At 45.4% G+C, this 15356-nt stretch overlaps 1 protein-coding gene across 3 annotated transcripts in view; it reads left to right on the top strand.

The window, feature by feature from the left end:
* BAZ1A (bromodomain adjacent to zinc finger domain 1A) overlaps positions 1 to 15356 on the top strand; it is a 284468-nt gene that overhangs the window by 87888 nt on the left and 181224 nt on the right. For all 3 annotated transcript variants that reach the window (XM_063947878.1, XM_063947879.1, XM_063947877.1), the window contains exon 9: positions 7743 to 7885. In XM_063947878.1, coding sequence (XP_063803948.1) covers positions 7743 to 7885 — 143 coding nt within the window. The remainder of the gene's footprint in view (positions 1 to 7742; positions 7886 to 15356) is intronic.

Raw genomic sequence — 15356 nt, 5'->3', positions numbered from 1 at the left:
GTCACTCTACGAAGAAAATGACACCAAAATAACGTTAAAAACTCATGTCGACCGTTTGACCTGTCGACCTAGAACATGTCGACCTAGACACCCTGTCGACCTAGTTACTGTCGACCAATATTGGTCGACCTAGACATTGTCGACCTAGTTACTGTCTACTTTCAATACCACACCCGGGAAAAGTGGGAGTCATTCCCCATTGTGGACAAAGCTCTATCGCGGCTGTCCAAAAAGGTGGCTCTTCCGTCCCCTGACACAGCAGCCCTAAAGGATCCTGTGGATCGTAGGCAGGAAAATACATTGAAATCCAGTTTTTGTCGCCACAGGTACGCTGCTCAGACCAGCCATTGCATCTGCGTGGGTGAGTAGTGCTATCGAAAAATGGGCAGATAACTTGTCATCTGATATAGATACCCTGGATAGGGATAGCATTCTTTTGACACTAGGTTATATCAGGGACGCTGCAGTCTACCTAAAGGAAGTTGCGAGGGATATTGGCCTTTTGGGCGGTTCCCAGGAGCAGAAGTCCTCCCCGGCTTCTGTCAAGTCCACCACATGACGCTGGGGCTTCTCTGCGGGAGTCCGCACCGGTGGGAGCACCTCTCAGGCTCTTCAGTCAGTTCTGGGCTCGTTCGGCCCTGGACCCCTGGGTCTTAGAAATAGTGTCCCAGGGGTACAAACTGGAGTTTCAAGACGTCCGTCTCCCCCCCCCCCCTCTCACCGATTTTTCAAATCGACCTTACCAGCTTCTCTTCCAGACAGGGAGGTGGTATGCGCCACAATACAAAAATTGTGTCACAATCAAGTCATTGTCGGGGTTCCCCCGTCACAACAGGGAGAAGGCTTTTATTCAAGCCTGTTCATGGTCCCGAAGCCAGACGGCTCAGTCAGACCAATCCTGAACCTCAAATCCCTCAATTTCTACCTAAAAAAAATTCATATTCAAGATGGAATCTCTCCGGGCAGTGATCTCCAGTCTGGAGGAGGGGGATTTTATGGTGTCGGTAGACATAAAGGATGCCTACTTACATGTTCCCATTTATCCCCCACATCAGGCTTACCCGAGGTTTGCAGTTCGGGATTGTCATTACCAATTTCAGACGTTGCCTTTTGGTCTGTCCATGGCTCCGAGGGTTTTCACCAAAGTAATGGCCGAAATGATGGTTCTACGCAAGCAAGGAGTCACGATTATCCCATACTTGGACGATCTCCTGATAAAGGCGAGATCCAGGGAACAATTACTGCAGAACCTTAGGCTATCCCTGACCATTCTGCAGCAACATGGTTGGCTCCTAAACTTGCCAAAATCACAGTTGGTTCCGACGAGACGGCTGTCGTTTTTGGGAATGATTCTGGACACAGAATTAGAGTTTTTCTTCCAGTGGAAAAGGCTCTGGAAATTCAGAACCTGGTCAAACGAATCCTGAAACCACCAAGGGTATCGATCCATCAATGCACTCGGATACTTTGGAACATGGTGGCCTACGAGGCCATTCAGTTTGGCAGATTCCATGCCAGTGTTTCAGTGGGACCTATTGGACAAGTGGTCCGGGTCCCATCTGCACATGCACCGAAGGATAACCCTGTCTTCCAAGACCAGAATCTCACTCCTGTGGTGGCTGCACAGGTCTCACCTCCTGGAGGGACACCGGTTCGGGATCCAGGACTGGATCTTAGTGAGCATGGATGCGAGCCTCCGAGGTTGGGGAGCAGTCACACAGGGGGAAAACTTCCAGGGAAGATGGTCAAGCCAGGAAATGTGTCTACACATAAACGTTCTGCAATTAAGGGCCATTCACAACGGCCTTCTGCAAGCGGAACACCATCTTCGCAATCAGTCTGTCATGATTCAGTCGGACAACATAACTGCAGTAGCGTACATAAACCGCCAGGGAGGCACAAAGAGCAGAGCGGCTATGGCAGAGGCTGCAAAGGTTCTCCGTTGGGCGGAAAGGCATATAAGCGCTCTATCAGCTATCTTCATTCCAGGAGTGGACAACTGGGAAGCAGACTTCCTCAGCAGACATGATCTTCATCCAGGAGAGAGGGGTCTTCATCAAGAGGTCATTGCAGAAGGACAAGTCTTTGGGGAATTCCTCAAATAGACATTTCATAAGACTGGCCACGTGTACTGCACTTGGCCAGATATATATATCACACAAACCTTAGTACTATTTTACTGAGTCGTGCAAGTTGTCTGTCTTTGTATATTGTATTGTCTGTCTCCATAATGAGTAAGGCACCAGCAAAAGCAAAAAAGCAGTTTCACTGCAATGTCTGTAACAGTGTGTTACCGGTTGGATCTACCACATGTACAGTATGTTTTGTGAATTCAGCTACGAATACAATTTCTGCTCCGGTTTTAAAGCCGGTTTCCTCCCCGGACCCTCCATGGGAAATGCTAGCCAATGTAATGGCTGGGTTGCAATCAAAATTGGCCGCCGCTCGACAGGAGCGGGAAGCTGCAAGATCTGAATCTAGGGTGAGACCGCCAGAACTACCGGAGGTGTCTCTGCCTTGCCAAAAGTCCAAATCCATTCTGGGTAGACGGGATAAATTTCATATGTCTTATGATTTACCAGTTTCTGCTATGTTGCATTCTGACGATTCCATGCCAGACCTCACTGCGCAAGATGAGGGTGAGGAGGGCGAAGTGGACCAGCAGTCAGATAGTGATGATTTTTACAGCCCAGGTATTGATAATCTCATCGGAGCAGTGCGTCAGTCTCTGAAGTTTACAGAAACTGAGGAGCCTCTGACAAATGATGAAGTCGTCTTTACTAAACGACAGCGATCTCCAATGTGTTTTCCTGTTTCGGAATCTCTTAATAAGATGTTCGTTGAAACACGAAAGAATCCAGATAAACGGTTTTCTATACCTCGCAGATTTAAGTCTAGTTACCCGTTTCCATAGTCGGTAACATGTACATGGGAGAATCCGCCAATGGTGGATTCGTCTGTGTCAAAACTTACAAAGAAATTAACCATACCAGTACCAACTGCTACTACGCTTAAAGACCCTTCAGACCGTAAAATAGAAACTATGCTAAAGTCCATGTATATAGCAGCGGGAGTGCTGCTTAGACCTGGGTTGGTTGGCATTTGGGTCACTAAGGCGCTAATAGTATGGATAACAGAACTCAAGTCTGCCCTACATGACGATCACCTTATACTTCTTGCTGATCAAATCTGTGAAGCTGCTTAGTATCTATGTACAGCTTCTACTGACGTCTGTCAGCTCACTTCTCTTATTTCTTCGTCGCTAGTTACAGTACGACAAGCACTCTGGCTGCGTTCTTGGCAAGCGGAGGCAGAGGTCCAAAGAGGTATACAGGCGTTACCTTACGGTCGCGAGAAGTTGTTTGGTCCTGAATTGGACAAATGGATTTCTGAGGCCACGGGAGGAAAATCTGTTTTCCTACCATTGCCTCCAACGGTACCTAGACGGAAATACTCTGGCCCGGCGTTCAAATCCTTTAGACCTCAGCCCTTTCGAGGCCGTGGTAGAGGAACAGCCACGCCTAGTAGACGAGGTCGAGGACGTGGTTTCCAACAAACCAACACCAGTCGTCAGGACGCTAAGGTCACCGACAAGCCAGTGGCATGACGGGCTCCCAGCCCATCTCTGATCTCCAATTGTGGGAGCACGCCTTCAGACGTTTCATTTGGCATGGTTCCAGACATCCACAGATGGGTGGATCCGCAATTTAGTGTTAAAAGGTTACAAAATAGAGTTCGACTGTCTTCCGCCACTGCGGTTTTTCAAGACAGGACTGCCTCTGTCGGACGTCAAGAGGGCGGTTCTGCAAATTGCCATTCAGTCCCTGCTGGATTCAGCAGTTTTGATTCCGGTCCCTGTACAACAACAAGGTCAGGGTTATTATTCCAGTCTGTTTGTGGTACCAAAGCCGGATGGCTCCGTCAGGTCAATATTGAACCTAAAGGGTCTCAATCAGTATGTCACTTACTACAGATTCAAGATGGAATCTCTGCGGTCAGTAATTGCAGGTTTAGAGCCACAGGAATTCATGATTGCGCTAGATCTCAAGGATGCGTACTTACACATTCCGATTTGGCCACCTCATCAGAGGTTCTTGCGTTTTGCGATACGGCAGAACCATTACCAGTTTCAGGTTCTACCGTTTGGCCTCTCGTCAGCTCCTCGGGTATTCACCAAAGTGATGCCTGTGATGATAGCTCATCTCAGATCCCTGGGAGTGATAATAGTTCCGTACTTGGACGATCTGCTCATCAAAGCTCCGTCTCAACAGATGCTTCTCCAACATGCGTTGCTAACGTACAATGTACTAGTTCAGCACGGTTGGATTGTCAACTTCAAGAAATCACATCTAATTCCGTCTCAACGACTTCAATTCCTAGGTATGATTCTCGATACGGTAAATCAAAGAATTTAGCTACCAGAACAGAAAGTACAGATTATTCGTCATCTGGTACAATTAGTGCTCAAGCCACGCACAGTCTCTGTACATTTGTGCATTCGCCTCTTAGGCACAATGGTGGCTACTTTCGAAGCGCTTCAGTACGGAAGATTTCACTCACGTCCTTTTCAACTGGATGTGCTCGCACAATGGTCAGGCTCGCATCTGCAGATTCACCACAGGGTGAGGTTGTCGCCACGGGCAAGGGTATCTCTACTCTGGTGGCTCAAAGTACACAATCTAACCACCGGGAAACGGTTCGGCCCCTGGAATTGGATAATTCTAATGACGGACGCGAGTCTCAGAAGTTGGGGAGCTGTCGTTCAAAATTGTCAGCTCCAGGGTCTCTGGGCGGATCACGAAAGATTGCGGTCTATAAATGTCCTGGATCTCCGGGCAATTTACAATGCACTACGACAAGCAGTGCACATGCTTCGGTCTCAGACTGTCCAGGTGCAGTCAGACAACGCGACGGCGGTCGCGTACATCAACAAACAAGGAGCAACGAGAAGCCGCATAGCAATGCGGGAAGTAGCTCGAATCCTCAATTGGGCCGAGTATCACCAATATTATTGTCGGCAGTGTTCATTCCGGGAGTGGACAACTGGGAGGCGGATTGTCTCAGCCGTCGGGATTTTCATCCAGGAGATTGGGCATTAAATCCCGAAGTGTTTCACATGTTGGTCCAGAGGTGGACCTGATGGCATCTCGCCACAATCACCAAACGCCCCAGTATGTGTCCAGAATGCGAGATCCACAGGCAGTGGCGATGGATGCTCTCACAATCGCGTGGCCGTACAGCCTTGTGTATCTGTTTCCACCGTTTCCGCTGCTCCCTCTGTTGCTAAAACGGATCAAAAGAGAGTCCACCACAGTCATACTAGTGGCGCCTCATTGGCCTCGGAGAGCTTGGTTCTCGGATCTCCGAACTACTCGCAGACGATCCTTGGCCTCTCCCACTTCGTCCGGACTTGTTACAACAGGGTCCGTTCCTTTACCCCGATTTACCGCGTCTGCGTTTTGATGGGGTGGCTGTTGAGACCGCCCTCTTAAGAAGAGAGGGCATTCCAGACTCTGTTATACCAACCATGTTACAAGCTAGGAAGCCAGTTACGGCAGCTCATTATTACAGAATTTGGCGTGCCTCTATAGGTTGGTGTGAAGCACGGAAGTTTCCGACATCATCTTTCAAGTTATCCGTCTTTTGCTATTTCTACAGACGGGGTTAGATGGAGGACTGCGTTTATCTACACTAAAGGTGCAGCTATCTGCTTTGTCAATTTACTTTCAAAGACGATTGGCTCTATTGCCGTCTGTACACACCTTTCTGCAAGGTGTCCTCTGAGTACAGCCTCCATTCATTCCACCTATAGCGCCATTGGACTTGAATCTGGTTTTAGATTTCTTACAGTCTTCATATTTTGGACCCTTACAACAAGTGGATATTAAGTTTCTCACTTGGAAAACAATTTTTCTCCTAGCCTTAGCTTCAGCAAGGCGTGTTTCAGATTTGGGTGCCTTGTCATGCAAGCCACCGTATTTAGTGTTTCATGATGACAGAGCGGAACTTCGGATGAATCCCGCTTTCTTACCAAAGGTAGTGTCATTTTTTCACATCAATCAACCAATAGTAGTTCCTGTGTTAACAGAAGATTCTGGAACTTTGGATGTGGTACGCGCATTACGCGTTTATGTATCCCGAACGTCTACAGTTCGTAAGACGGATATGTTGTTTGTTCTCTATGATGCTGCCAAGATTGGTTGGCCAGCTTCTAGGCAGACCTTATCCAGATGGATAAAACTGACCATACGTCAGGCTTACCTTCATGCTAGGTTACAGCCGCCTACATCAGTAACAGCTCATTCCACACGTTCTGTGTTTGTTTGATACGTTTGCGGCATCAGCATCTAGCTTTGGCCGCCTAGTGTTACAGGTGCTAAACAGCTCTCCCGCCCACGGGGGAAGCTTTGGTGCATCCCAAGAGTACTCCAGTGACCCCTAGTGGATGAAAAAGAAAATAGGATTTTGGTACTTACCAGGTAAATCCTTTTCTTTGAATCCATAGGGGGCACTGGACGCCCACCCAGAGCAGTTTTACCTGGTTTGTGGTAAGTTCAGGGGATAATATGGTAACACATTCTCTCCGACTGGTTCAAAGTTTCAAGTTCTATCGGTTATGGTGTCAACTGTTTAGTTGTCAGTAACGTTATGTGTCAACTTTATTGTTGTCCGTTATGTTATATGTAATTCTCTATTGTCAACCTCTTTATAGCTCCTGTTCGGCTCAGTAAAAAACACTGAGGTACTCTGGGATATGGAGGGGTGGAGAGTTATAAATTTTAAATATTCAGTGCCCTGTTCCTGTGGAAGCCGTCCATATCCCAAGAGTACTCCAGTGCCCCCTGTGGATTCAAAGAAAAGGATTTACCTGGTAAGTACCAAAATTCTATTTTCTTCCTGCAATGTTAAGTAATGTTGGTTTAGCCGTTGCTGTTCCTGTTTTCAAGTTTGGTTAGCTTGGCTTTCCTCTTGTTGTGTGTGCTGGTTCGGAATCTCACCACTATCCTTATCTATCTTTCTCTCAAAGTATGTCCGTGTCCTCGGGCACAGTTTCCTAGACTGAGTCTGGTAGGAGGGGCATAGACGGAGGAGCCAGCCCACACTATCAAATTCTTAAAGTGCCCATGGCTCCTAGTGGACCAGTCTATACTCCATAGTACTAAATGGACCCCAGTATCCTCTACAGGGGTGTAGTACGAGTTGCCGGCGGCTGGAGGAGCCCTAATGAGAGCGAGAAGCTTAGCAAGGAGACCTAGGGCCCTTTGGAATAGTCAGCCTATCCCTGCAAACCTTGCATATGTAACATATATAGCGGTAGGAGCTTGGACTGTCTTCCCAGCATTTACAGCACTGAGTAAAGCAGCATTAGAGGTGGGATGGGGCAGAGAAGGAGGCGTATTATTCTCCCCAGCGCTTTTCATCTCTTTGATTATACTTGAAATTCCGTAGCAAAGTATGGTATTCAGCTAGTAGATTATAATAGGTAGTTGCTGCATTAAAATTCTATTGGGCTTCTGTTTTGTCATTTTGTGCTAAAGGTGGATATCAATTATGTAACTTTGCTTAGAAAGCAAGAAATCATCTTTGCCTATTTTCATTAGGTCTAGACTTCCCATTGATGTAAACATTTGTTCATTTATGCAATTACTCTTGATATCGATAAGTATTATAGATCGGGATATAATATAATATATAAAAATCTATTTATGTTGGATCCGAAATTGTACTTGTTCCCCCTTCAGAATTGGCAAGAGCAAGAATGAGAAAAGAACGCGCAGAAAATGCGAAACATAGAAATAGAGAAAAGCAGACTGGAGTGCCTCAGAAGGAGGAAAGGCTGAAGAAAAGAGAAGAAAAAGAAATTATTAAATTAGAAAGAGAAAAGGTTAGCATAAATTTACTTGCAATTTTTGTGCTTAAAATTGATAGTATGGTTAATAGATGGCGTTTATTAACTTTTTGACACAGTGCTGGTAAGGCCACAATGAACATCTCTGTGGCAAACATCATATGCCATTTCTTGTAATAAAATGTTTCATTATCATTTTGCTGAGCAATTTTTTGTTTTTGCGTTATACAAGAGAACCATTTTCTCTACTGTTTTTCTAGTACAGATCCCGGTTACTTGCTGATCTTTTAATTGCTCATTGTGTTTAGCTGAGGCATGGCCAATCCAATGCCAGTTACATACTCCAATTTAAGGAGCATGTACACAAAAAAAAAAAGCTAGGCTGAGTTATCACTTTCTTCCTTTGGAGGATACTGGATACTCTGGGAACAGCTGATGGAACGAAGGATCTTGGGCAATTTTAAAATCAAATTTGTCAGCACAGGCCCCTCCCCCTCTACACTTAAGCAACTGTATAGCAATTCCTTTTTGTCAAGTGCCCATAGGAGCTGGATGTTTCATTTTTTGCTGATGAGGCATATTTTTAGTTTTATTTTATTTATATTCATTTTATTTACATTTTTATACATACTACCCTTCAGAAGAGTGTCTGAGTTGGTGGCCCTCTCATGTAAAGCTCCATATTTGGTTTTCCACCAGGACCAAGCTGTTCTAAGTACTGGTCCTTCTTAGCCGAATGTAATGTCCAGGTTTTACTTAAATGGGGACAATATCTGCAGTGGGGTACACTGGTATTCCACAGGGAATAACATCGTGGTGTAAAGTTGTATCTTGATCTGAGGCACCAACAGGCTAAAGCTTAGACTGTTCCCAGGATGCAGTGCACCGCCTCCAGGTAATGGAGCTCAGTTTGTAAGTTGGTGCCTCCAGTGCAGGTCACTAACAGGTGGGGCTGCGCTAGGCAGCCCTGAAAATAACTTTTTAGAAGACTTCAAGGGTCTTTATGACCTGCTGTGCTGAGGCTCCATCACCTCGCTCAGCGGCACTGCATACTCCCTCGGTCGAGTTCCTGGGTACTTGCAGTGGAGACGCACCGGTTTCACGCACACCACCTCTGTCACACTCCAGGATCGCGTGGCTACACTAAAGGGAAGAGGTAAGAGGGTCCCCCAGGTGGGACCCGCCAGTAAATCGAGATCCCAGGAGATGGACTGCGCCGCTGGCGTGGACACTGTCGCAGGACCACACTATATCCACCAGGGCAAGGAGCACAGGTCGGATTTACTAAAATCCGTTTATAAAAGGCTCCACCGTACCCGGTGGTGAAGTCCAGCAGAGGGGGTAAGGCGCTGACTTGTAGCCCTTCCCCCAGTTCCGGGCCCCATCTACTGCTGGTGTTCCCGCCCTGGAGCTGAAGTTATCTCTCCCTCACTCCCTGACTGAGATTTTGGCCCCATTACATAGCTGGGCTTATCTCCGGGACTGCTGGGCACTGTCTCCTCTGTAAATCCGCCTGTATCAGCGCTGTGCATTTACAGACACTTAATGTCATTTTAGACAGTGTTAGCGAAGTACAAGTGTACTACTATCTGAATATTTAGTACAAGTATTCTGTGATATACATCCAGTGTTTACTGTGCATTGTTTTATCTGTATACATACATACCTATATGTAATTTACTAGTCCAGTGCAGTTTTTGTTTATATGTAATCATTCCTGCATTGTACCTTTGACTGAGTGTGCCTGTAGCTGCTGTGTGGATACCATTCTTGTGTATCACACATTTTACTATCACTATATTCTGTACCCTGGGGGCTAGGTGCGTCAGGGTCTCGTATAATATATAGTGCTACACAGGGTATACTGTTTTGTATTTCTCACTGTTTTTCAGTCACCCCACACCGCTTAAATCCTCTGTGCTCTGTTTACTGTCACAATACACAGGAATTACTTGCTGGTTTTTGTGTTTGTCTGGCTATATTGTACTGTTACGCCCTAAGGCTACATCCCATACAATGTCTGCTGCACAGGGCAGGACATCTGCGGACGCTCCTGCATCATGCAGTGCTGTTGCCACGGATTCACCAGTGGGGGAAGTGTTAACTGCTGGTTCAGGCGCTCGGTGTAATACATCTCCCAACCTGCCTGTGGCCAATCAGGACCCACTTTGGGCAGCTTTTTCAAATATGCTGACTACGCTTGTGACGCGTCGTACGTCCCCTGTGGGACCTCCCGTACCATTACAGCCACATATTGTCCCTGTAGTTAATCTGCCATGGGCGTATACTCTGTCTACCCAGTTACAGCAATTAAATCAGGCTTTGGTTAGACAAAAGTCCACACCACGGGCCATTTCTTCCTTACAATCCACTAATATTTTGGATAATTCTTCCGATGAGGATGGGGAATATACTAATCAGTCGGACACTGATACAGTTGCTTCTGATGAGGAATCTACAACCCAGGTTGATGATCCTGACCTTGTGTAGGCTATCAAGTGGATTCCAAATTGATGAGGACATTGAGCCCCCTGTTACGTCTAAGAAACCTTATTATTTTAGCAACCTTCTGACGTTTAAACTTGTTTTACCACATTCTGACCTTTTAATTAACATACGATAGGAATCCTGGTCATCTCCAGGAAAGAAATTTTCCTGGTCTAAAAAGATGCTAGCACGTTATCCTATTCCTGCGGAGTTGAGTAACAAGTGGGAAACTCCACCGCCGGTGGACTCTCATGTCGCCCGTCTTGTGGTGTCATCTACTCTGCCTGTCACCTCACCGAAGGTACTGAAAGATAAGCGTGTGGAGGGATGCTTGAAGTCTATTTACACTCTTACCGGTACTGTACATAGACCCACTATGGCAGCCTCTTGGGCGGCGAAAGGAATTGGACCATGGGTTCAGGCACTTGAGGATAAGCTACTTCAGGATTTTTCTGACACTGACAGACAGTATCTGTCGTATATAACCACAGCCTCTCACTATACTCAGGAGGTGGCCTCTGATGCAGGTGTCATGGCGGCCAAGGCATCTACTACATCTATCCTGGCTCGCCGGATTCTGTGGTTGATGTCCTGGAAAGTGGACCTGGACTCTAAAGAGACCTTGGAGGCGATTCCTTTTTAAGGGAGACGTACTATTTGGGGAGGATCTGAACAAGATTGTAACTGACTTGGCGACGACCAAGACTGCATTTCTCCCAAGTACTAATCCTTCTGCTCCGAAGGCTAAGTGTACTACTTTTTGTTCCATTCGACCTCCAGGTAAAGCAAAAGGCCAGGCGTACACGAGAAAGGCTCGTACTTCCAAGTATATGAGCATATGAGTCATAACCAGACAGCATAACTGTGTTGCCAAAGAAAGGACACAGACACTGTGTAACGATTTTTAATAGCAGTCACTTGTGTGGATGGAGATTAATGCCAAAGATATAGCGATAATACTGAAACATGGGCAGTAATATGTGAGCTACAGATAGACCATACAACAGTATTATCGAGAAATAGGATACAGATAAGGCATAATAACAGCAATATATTATACTCTGATAGCCTGGTGCAGAAGCAATATACTGTGCTAATCATTCAGGTGGAATACCACAATAAGGGTGATACTGACAGTTTAAATAAACCTATTTAAATAAGAGATTACACTTTGAATTCCAATAAAATATGTGTTAAGATATATGTCTGTACTGATGAAAATCAACCTCCGTGAAACAGTTACAATATTGTAGCATTTTTAAAAACATGAATCTTAGCTGAATTACGTAACTGTGTTTCCAACAAATGAGAGATTCAGGCACGGAGTAACGACACATAACAGCTATTTATGCTGATAGAAATTAATATCACTTAAAGAACCATAATATTGGATTAAACACAGCAGTATATGAGATATAGCTAAACCAGGCAAACGTGTTTCTAATAACGGGATAGAAACACGGTACAACAATAGCATCAATCTTGAGTATCATATTACAATTCTCTAGATGTACGTTATGATGAAATGATCCACAATTTCTCCCCTCATATTCAAATATATGTGAAATAAAGATAGGACTATCTGAATACTATCCATTTGGCTTTTTGGGATGTATGAACCCTAAAGGGACACACACCATATATACTCTGCCAGGAGGGATATTTAATAGGAAGTTCGTGTGACTGCTTAATTTATTCTGTCTCATTCTATCAGGAGGGACATTCAATATGAAATTCATGTGACTGCTTAGATTTGCTGGTATATGACGAATGAGACCGATCCATCAGGGACTTTTATGGTGACCCCTCTGTATAGGGATAACATGTTATAATATATAATATATAACCATTATACCAATAATATGGACTAATATATAAACGAGTGTTTGGAAACACACAGTATGTATATGTATGTGTATATATATATATATATATATATATATATATATATATATATATATATATATATATATATATATATATATATATAGGAATAAGACACGAATATTTGCTGAGAATTGCAGAACGTTTACTGACAAGTGTACGCACTATATACAGATATTTGGGTATTGTAAAGGCACATAGAATTTACAATTTTGCGGACACCCGTGTGTAGGAAGTCATTTATTTTAAACACTTTCTCTATTTTTCATTTCTATATTTCGCAAAGGTTTTTTTTTTTTAATAATAAGAATTAAGTTATATTTTACTAACAGTAGTGTGCACCAATATAAGGCAATCTTGTTTTCCCTTTTGTACATACTTCCAAAACGACTAAGCCCAAATCTAAACAATCCTGGTCCACCTGTCAGCCTGCTTCCAAACAAGATAAGCCTGCTGCATGACTGGGTGGGCACCCCAGGGTGGAGGCCGCCTTCTGCACTTTGCCCAGGCCTGGTTAATGACCACTTCAGATGCCTGGGTGCAGGAAGTTGTCTCTCATGGGTACGCAATCTCTTTCAAGAGACGTCCCCCTCACCAGTTCTGTTCAACGGTTATCGCCTGAGATCCATTGATGGCCCAAGCTCTACACTTGGTTGTACAATCCCTCCTGGAAACAGGAGTGGTAGTGCCGGTACCTCTGCCCCAGAGGGCTACTATTTTTTAGTTCAGAAACCAAATGGGTCTTTCTGGCCTATCCTCAACCACAAATCATTGAACGCGTTTGTGAGAGTCCTAATTCCGTATGTAATCCCTGCGCTCTATTGTGCTGGCCATGAAACCCGAGGACTATATGGTATCCCTGGACATACAGGATGCTTACCTGCACATACCTATTGCCATTTTGCATCAGCAATAGCTGCGATTTGCTATTGGCAACCTTAATTTTTAATTCCAGGCTCTTCCATTTGGACTGGCCACGGCACCTCAGATTTTCACCAAGGTCATGGCCGTGATGAGGGCTTTCCTCTGTCGTCAGGGAATCTGGATCCTGTCGTATCTGGACGACTTGCTGATTCTAGCGAACTCCTAAGTTGTCCTTTTCAGTCAACTGGAGATGTCGGTCCAATTTCTTCAAGCCCACCGGGTGGCTCATCAATGGGAAGAATTCCTCGCTGGTCCCTGCTTGGAGCATGGTGCACCTGGGGGTGCTGCTGGACACCCACAGCCAAAGACTGTTTCTGTCTCCAGAGAACGTCCTGAAACTTCGGGAGAAGAGCAGATACTTCCTCTCTCGCCCGAGTGCAATACACTCGGCAATGCAAGTACTAGGCCTCATGGTGTCTGCTTTCGACATGGTAGAGTACGGTCAATTTAATTCCCGCCCTCCGCAGAGGTTAATCCTTGCCAGGTGGGACGGATTGCCCCATCGGATCAGGTATCAAATGATCTCCTTGACTCCGGAGGTATGTCTGTCACTGAGCTGGTGGCTACAGGACCGATAATTAAGCAGGGGGCCGCCCCTTCTGGAACTCCAACTGGGTCCTACTGACAACGGACGCCAGTCTGCGCGGTTGGGGAGCTGTGTTGGAGCAACACTCAATCTAGGGTCGATGGACCAAGGAGGAATCTCTCCTCCCGATAACCATTCTGGAACTTGGGGCAGTGTTCAATGGTACAGAACAGGCCTGTTCAAGTACAATCGGACAACGCAACCACCATGGCGTACATAAATCATCAAGGCGGCTGTAAATGCCGCGTGCAATGATGGAAGTGTCAATGATCCTTCAATGGGTGGAACGCCATCTGCCAGCAATATCTGCAGTGTTCATTCCAAGAAATCTCAACTGGGAAGCGGACTTCCTCAGTCGTCAGGACATGCACCCTGGAGAGTGGAGTCTTCATCCAGAAGTCTTTCAACTCCTAGTGGACAAGTGGGGCCTACCAGATGTAGACTTGATAGAGTCTCGACATTATCACAAGGTTCCGGTCTTTGGAGCAAGGACAATGGATCCTCAAGCAGCGTTCGTGGATGCACTGGCAATTCCATGGAACTTTCGGCTGCCATACGTGTTTCCTCCAGTGTCACTCCTGCCCAGAGTAATACGGAAGTTCAAAAAAGGAGGAATACTACTTCTAGTCGCTCCAGCGTGGCCCAGATGGCATTGGTTCTCAGACCTGCAGGGTCTCTCGATAGAGCGTCCTCTTCTACTTCCTCAACGCCCAGACCTCCTCGTTTAGTTCCCTTGTGTCTACCCAGACCTGACCAAACTGGCTTTGACGGCGTCACTCCTGAGCATCACTCCTGAGAGCAAAATTATTCTCTGAGGCGGTCATTCAAACTATGTTGAAGGCCCGTAACCCGGCTTCGGCTCTGATTTATTACAGGGTCTGGAATTCTTACTTCACATGATGTGCTGGTAAGCATTATGATGCATATACTTTTAGAGCTTCATAGAAACATAGAATTTGACGGCAGATAAGAACCACTTGGCCCATCTAGTCTGACCCTTTTTTTTATCCTTTAGGTAATCTCAACCCTTTTTGAACCTTAATTCTTTGTAAGGATATTCATATGCCTATCCCAAGCATGTTTAAATTGCTCTACAGTCTTAGCCTCTACCACCTCTGATGGGAGGCTATTCCACTTATCCACTACCCTTTCTGTGAAATTATTTTTCCTTAAATTTCCCCTGAACCTGCCTCCCTCCAGTTTCAGTGTATGTCCTCGAGTTCTAATACTTCTCTTCCTTTGAAGAATGTTTCCCTCCTGAATTTTGTTAGAAACTTTCAAATACACCAAGGTGTTATCATGTCTCCCCTTTCTCTTCTCTCCTCCATACTACACATGTTAAGATCTTTTAGCCTTTCCGGGTAAGTTTTGTGATGTAGGCCATGCACCATTTTAGTTGCCCTTCTTTGCACACTCTCTAATGTATTTATGTCCTTCTGGAGATATGGTCTCCAGAACTGGACACAGTATTCCAGATGAGGCCGCACCAATGACCTATACAGTGGCATTATTACTTCTCTTTTCCTGCTACTGATTCCTCCCTATACAACCAAGCATCTGACTTGCCTTTCTCATTGCTTTGTTGCATTGCTTTCCTGCCTTTAAGTCACTTGAAATAGTGACTCC

The sequence above is a fragment of the Pseudophryne corroboree genome, chromosome 12, assembly GCF_028390025.1.
Source record: "Pseudophryne corroboree isolate aPseCor3 chromosome 12, aPseCor3.hap2, whole genome shotgun sequence".
NCBI classification, from domain to species: Eukaryota; Metazoa; Chordata; class Amphibia; order Anura; family Myobatrachidae; genus Pseudophryne; species Pseudophryne corroboree.
This window is presented reverse-complemented; position numbering and strand designations above follow the sequence as displayed.